The sequence below is a fragment of the Lutra lutra genome, chromosome 7, assembly GCF_902655055.1.
Source record: "Lutra lutra chromosome 7, mLutLut1.2, whole genome shotgun sequence".
Classification (NCBI taxonomy): Eukaryota; Metazoa; Chordata; class Mammalia; order Carnivora; family Mustelidae; genus Lutra; species Lutra lutra.
Window position 1 is genome coordinate 43,115,087 of NC_062284.1, and position 6,745 is coordinate 43,121,831.

Here is a 6,745-nt window from a genome sequence, read left to right on the forward strand (position 1 = left end):
AAGATGTGTCTTCTGAAACAGCAAGATTTCCCAGGGCTCCTTCTGGAGAAGGAAGAGGGGGATGCCGGGATTATCTATTCCCTACATGACCATCTTTGGAAAGATCCTCCTCGCCCTTTTACTTTTCCTGAGCATTTTTTAAAAACTTCACTTTCAGAAGAGTCCTGTTTGCTTAATGGGAAAGAAATTCTTTTCCCACCAAGATATGCTTATTGCAGAATGTCCGACTCTGATGTACGGGCATCAGTGAGGATATGAACCTATGCCACACCAAAATATGTAAAGCCGTATATGTGAATCTTAGCATTGGGCAGGGTTCTGAAAGAATAACTTAAAAAATAACAAACCTTTAGCGTTATCATAAAGCAGGGAGGATAATCAAGGCAGATTGGGTGTAGATCCTTTTTCTCCCTTCCAGCCACAAGCCACCCCTCTTTCCCTTTGAATGTAAAAATGGTCTGGAAAAAAGGATTGGATGTTGTGAATAGAGAACTTCATTTTTTCCATCACTACCAACAATGGCAAAAACAGACATCTAAAAACTAAACTGTCCATAAAACAAGATCATAAATAGAAAAATGAATAAATAGCATTTATTTTGTCCGAAGGGGCTGTCCGGGTCCGAGGTCCCAGCGCGCGGAGAGCGCCCCAAGGGGAGGGCCGAGGCCAGGGCGCCCTCAGGGGAGCAGCAGGGAGCCCAGCAGCAGCTCGCCCTGGCCCAGCCCGCGGCCCCGCTCGCGGCCGCGGCCCCGCTTCTCCGCCTTGACGCGCACGGCCAGGCGGCGCACCTGCTCCTCCGACAGCCCGTCCAGGCACACGTCCTGGTCGAAGGCGGCCTTGCGGCTCGGCCGCACCACGGCGCTGCGCTGCGGGCGCGTCTTGCCCGGAGAGCGCAGGACGAAGCTGACGCGGCAGCCCACGGCGCGGGGCTCGGCGGTCCCTGCGGGCAGGCCCTCGGCGCCGAGCAGCCGCACGCGGAGCCGCCCGCTGGCCCGGCTGTACTCGGCGGCCAGGCGTAGGGCGCCCCCGGCGCGGCCCAGGACCACGGTGCCCTCGGCCTCCAGGCGCTCGGGCCGCGGGTCGGGGCCAGGCGGTGGCGGCGGCGGCGACGGCGGAGACACTGAGAGGGCCCGGGCCGGGGGCCGCGAGCCGGCGCCGCGCTTGTCGTCGTCGTCCCCGCTTGACACGGAGCGGGCGCGCGGCAGGCCACGGCTCCTCCGGGCCCGCAGCGCGCGGCTCAGCAGTCCTTCGGGGGCGCGCAGGAGGCGGTGGGCGCGGGGCGGCGGCGCGGGCACGTCCGGGTTTGGACGGGGGCCGGCGGGGATCTCGGGTTCGGGGCCCGGGGCGGCGCCCGGGGGCAGGAGCGGAGCGGCGCCGGCGCCCCCGAGGAAAAGTGACTCCTTGCGGCGGGTGTGCGGGCTCTCGAGCAGCGCGCAGAAGCCGTAGGCGGTGCGCGCGCGCGGCAGGTGCGGCAGCGAGAGAGCAGCCTGCGAGCGCGGGTCCCAGTCTGTGTGCCCAGCGGCACCGTAGGCTCCTCCGGGCCACAGGTCTGGCTCAGCGGCGCAGCGCCGGGGCAGAGCCGCGGCCGGAGGCGGAGACTCGGGTGCGCAGGGCGCGGGCAGCCGGGGCGGGATGCAGAACTCGGGGATGCGGGCCGGGGTGAGCACGTTGGAGAAAGCAGGCTCCGGAGCGGAGGCGCGCAGTTTCCCAAGGAGCCGCATCCTCCGAGGCTGGGGCTGAGAGTGGTGGCAAGAACTGCTCCTGCGGGGGAGAGAAGTTGGTGAGCGTGGGCGCCTGGGGCCCCTCGGGAAGTGGCTGGACCGCTCCCCGGGGCCCTCCGAGTGTACCAACGGGCCTACGATCCCTGGCCAATCCAAGCCGAGCTCTCCCACACCACAGACCTGCCCGCCTTCCACTCATCGGTACTAAATAAACGAACAAATCGGTATCAGACCTTTCCTTCCTTCTCCAGTCACTCAGGGTCATGAGTTGCAAGTTCAGGGCTGGCTGCCTCCCGGTCCTGGCTGGGGCGCCAGCTTCAGCACTCTGGCTGGGACAGTGGCGCCCCTGCCTTATACTGGCAGCTCGAGTCCCGCCCAGCCGGCTGGGAGCCCAACCCCTGGAGGCCTGGACAGCCCGCCTTCCAAGCCAACCCTGCTCGCCCTGCTCGCCGCTGCTCGGGGCCCTGCAGCGGATGCTTGGGCGTGACCGTGTGGTCAGTCCTGGGACCTGCATCCTCTCGGCGTGCACAGAGCCCCTTACAAAAGACCTGGAAAAGGTTGCAGGTGAAAAGAGCAAGCCCGTTTGCTCTGCCCAGGGAGAACTTGGCGGCGGAACGTGCTGGCGGCCTCTTGGAGAAAGTGAAACAGGATGAGGAACCAGGAAGTTCCTTTTTGCTAGGAGCTAAAGCCTGTCAGCCTGCGCGTGACGGACATGCCCGAGGTTCTTCTATTTTACTCCCTCCACGCACGCGCCACGTGTAGATGAAGTTTCCACGATACCCGTGCTTATTACAGGTCTCCCTCTGCTGGATGGTGGCCTCCTTAATAGCCTGCTCAGTCAATGCCGTAAATACGGATGAACTGGGTGGATTTTGCAAACATTTCTGAATGTCGGCAGCCTGTCTTCTGTTGTCACAAGAGATGGGGCCTTTGGCTCACACTCGAAAAATAACACTTGATATTCCCAAAGCCATCCCTTTTCTGCTTCAGTAGGGAGGGACCAGTTAGAAAGCCCCTTACAGAAAATCTATGTTGCCTCTTTCCAGGCCTCCCCCCCACCCGTCCCCCCACACCTTCATTTTCTAATATGAGAAAACTGGAAGCCAGAGGGACTTGAGGAAATTCCATAAAGGTTAAATAAAGCCAGTTAATGGCAGAACCTGGAACTAGCAACTTCCTGTTTATTTGGCTTTGCATGTGATGCTTCCTGCTATCTGAAATGCCCTTCCTCTGCTTTTTCTCTCTGTAGGAACTCGTTTATTTTCCATAATTCAGCCAGACAAGCATCCCCTTCAGGAACCTTTACCCAACTCCCCCTCTACAGTTCATCAGTCCCTCTTTATTCCCTCCATACATCTTTTATGTACCAGCATTCCTGCATTTAGCATGCTGCTTTGGAATTTTGGGTTTACAGGTTGTCTCCCCCAATAGACTAGGAGTTTCTTGAGGGCAAAGACTGGAACGACTCATTCAGGGTGTTTGGGGACCTCTTTTGAATGTAGGAATAATAAAATAAGAGTGCTAGGATTCAGAATCTGGGTTTCCCTCCCTCCTAGTTGCCCTATACAAGGGACAAATCTGCCTGTCTTATTAATCTTTTATCCAATTCCAGCACCTGGAATACAATGCCAGGCAAATAATAAGTGCTCAGTAAATATTTGAGTGAATTATATTGTGTGGAATTGAGGCTGATCTACAATCCAGGTCTTATGACTGTCAGGTGCTTTTAACCACCTAGCCCTCTAACGACATTATTCAATTTCTCATAGTAAACCGGTGAGGTGGACATTGCTCCTATTTACCAGATGAGAAACTGAGGCTTAGGTTAAAAGATTTGTCTAGGGTCCTTCAAACTATGAATAATATGCTGTTTCCCAAGTCCCAACTTTTTGCTAATTTCTTCCTTCCTTCTCTTTTTCAGTTCAATATAATTGGCTAAGTCTGTTGTGTGTCAGACTTTGTGTGTGTGTGGCTTGTATTACGCTTTACACCCAGAACATTAATTCTTAGCTACTCAGTCTACTGTTAAGCATTTTCCACTATCCTTGCTTTGACATAAGTACCATTATTTCCAAATCCTTAGAAGTAAGGAGAGTGAATGTTTCCCCATGTTAGTAACAATATTTTCTTAACTGATCACTGTTCTCCTTTGGTATATGCTTTTTTGATGGGACAAGCATGAGTCATGCAACCAGGGAACAGTAACCATCTGCCAAAGCCAAACTTGCAGGCAGAGGTATCCCGGGGGTCTCTGAGTGCATCAGTCCCTCTGATTCTTCAGACCCATCTGCAGATTAGCAGGCAAATGGTCTTCTCAAAAGCAGAAAACACCAGCATTCGGTCCTGCCAATGTGCCAGCTCACTTCAAATTAGACCTCAATGAAAATGGCTCTCCCAAGGGCCTTCGTGACAGGAACACACAAACATTTTGTCAGTGGGTAAATGCCACCAAAAGCAGGACGCGGGATTCAAGTCATTACGCTGCCAGCGCTTTCATGTTCATAGGACAACATAGCAGGGCTGGAAACCCAGTCCTTATCTAGAGGGTTTTCTAAAACCATTAGTTTTCCATGAATCAATATTCTACAGAAAAGACAGTGAGATACAGGGAAATTAAATTACTTACCCCAGAATACACTCCAGTCATTCATTCATTTAAGCCCATAGCTGCAGGCTGTGTCCACAGTTAGAGGCCTGATTTTCTTCCTGATTCTGAAATCACACTGGGAAAAAGTGAAAAACAATGCCTTTTTGTTGTGTTTCAGTGGAAACTCTGATCACTCCAATTGTTTCATTGTTTTGTGCCTTATGACCACATAAGGTCCACCACCGTCTTGCATTCAAAGCTTTGATATTGTTATTTCAAATAAACTATCCCAAGAATAATATTAACGTTTACTGAATGCTCACTATATACTGGGTCTTATTTAATCCCCAAACAACCCACTAAAGTAGGTAAGGATGAAGAAACTGTGGCTCATAGAAGAGAAACAACTTGTCTAGAGGCTCATAGCCATGCAAAGCAAGGTTGGGAGTCAAATTCAGATCCTTCTGGCTCATTATGCTGAATGCTTATAACCATTTCCCTAGAGTGTCTCCTTCAGAGCTATTTTTTCTGAACCCATGTCCTCTCTGGGTGGTTAGATAAAAGAAAAAAAGACCTTTGTTCCAAGGCCTTGGGTTGAAACTACACACCTATTGTTTATACCAGCACCTAGTAGCTTACCACAGGCAATTGTCATAAGCAGGAAATCACTGGTTTTGCACAATAGTGCTTTATCATTTGTAAACAGAATCCTATCCTCCCCGGAAGTGTGATCACTCTCTTTATTTATATCATACCTTTTTCCAAAACAGGATTTAAGGGGATTTATGTAACAAAGACCCAGGGAACTTACGAATTAGAGCCTGACGATAAAAATGGAAAAGAAATGCAATGGATTGAGTAAGGAACCATGAATTAGGTCCCAAATTGACATGTACGAACACCCATAACCCTAAAATGGGATGGACAAGGTATGAAGGCAGTGAAAGAGGCTGCAATGGTAAGGCTTGGGGTAGTGAGAAATCCCACAGGACCCTCACAGTCCACCGGCCTTGGAAAACCAGAAGAATCCGTTTGAATGTCCAGTGGTGTGGGAATGGCCATGTCTCCTTTACAGGAAAAAATACAGTCATGGAAAATCATCATCAAAAAGACTGTAGCAGGGGCGCCTGGGTGGCTCAGTGGGTTAAAGCCTCTGCCTTCGGCTCAGGTCATGGTCCCAGGGTCCTGGGATCGAGCCCCGCATCGGGCGCTCTGCTCAGCAGGGAGCCTGCTTCCTCCTCTCTCTCTGCCTGCTTCTCTGTGATCTCCGTCTGTCAAATAAATAAATAAAATCTTAAAAAAAAAAAAAGACTGTAGCAACACGGAAGCGGGTTTCCGTTGAAACAGTCCATGAAGTTAACAATATGTAAGGCTATATATCCCTTAACATCACAATTGGATAAAGATGCGGTCTCCTAAAGGCCAGAACTAGATGGGAATATACAACATCGACACTACTTCTTTTTTTTGTGGGCATTGGAGTTTTCATCAATTTATGCCCTGGTTCATTGAAAGCTAGAGCAAGCTTACAAATACAGGTGCAACATGATGATAAAAGAAAAGAAAAAGAAGAGGATGAAGTAACTCACCCAGAAAGAAATAAGGGTAAGGACGATATGATAAAATCGGAAATGAAGTTATAATGGAAACGATGTAGTGAAGTTTTTTTTTTCTTTGTAGCTGCCACAGCACTAGAGCATGAGCCAAAAATCTGGCATCACCAGAGCTGACTTTGAACTCTAGTGCTGCAATTCACTTTTTCATTGTCCTCAAACAAGTCATTGCACCTCCAATATGACTTGTTTTTATCTATTAGATGGGAAAGATGAACATTATTTTCTGAAGATAGAGTGGGAACTTGCTTGTGAACATACTTTGTAAGTCATAAAGTGCCTCAATCCTTTACTTGCTGTTTCCTGCAAGCTTCCCTGTTTCCTGTTCCTTTTATATCAAATCACCACCCCCCCTTCAAGATTCCTATCCACTTTTCTGGAACTCTGTTCAAACATTACGCCCTCCTGAAAGCCCTCTAGGACTGGCAAGGTTTGGTCATGGGCCTCTTTTCTGTGATTTTCCTTCAGAGCGAAGGGAAGGCATGGCAGTGAATTTTGGAGTCTCTGAAACTTGGGTTCACGATCCCACCCTGACATTTTCCACATGTGTGACCTTAGCCAAGTTAGTCAAACCCTCTGAGTCCAATCTTATTTATTAATCTTATCTTACCTCCATTTTGTGAGGATTAGAGATAGGACATAGAAAGCACAAAGGACATAACAGGGCTCAGGAAATTTTGGTTATTATTACTGAAATAATGTCCTTGGATTAAGTTTCCCATGTAAAACTTTCAAAATTGCTTAGTTTGCTAAAACATATTAAGTCCATGTTTACATTTGAAAGTTTTTAAAGATGGTTAATGAAAAATATATGGAACAACTTA

At 49.8% G+C, this 6,745-nt stretch overlaps 1 protein-coding gene across 1 annotated transcript; it reads right to left on the reverse strand.

Moving 5' to 3' along the window:
- Window positions 1-574: 574 nt before the first annotated feature.
- On the reverse strand, window positions 575-2,355 carry LOC125105306 (C2 calcium-dependent domain-containing protein 4A-like). The gene is made up of 2 exons (XM_047738661.1): window positions 1,955-2,355; window positions 575-1,761 (listed from the first exon to the last, which is right to left on the reverse strand). The coding sequence occupies exons 1-2, from the start codon at window positions 2,233-2,235 to the stop codon at window positions 678-680; spliced, it is 1,365 nt and encodes a 454-aa protein (XP_047594617.1). The 5' UTR covers window positions 2,236-2,355; the 3' UTR covers window positions 575-677.
- Between the last annotated feature and the right edge of the window lie 4,390 nt (window positions 2,356-6,745).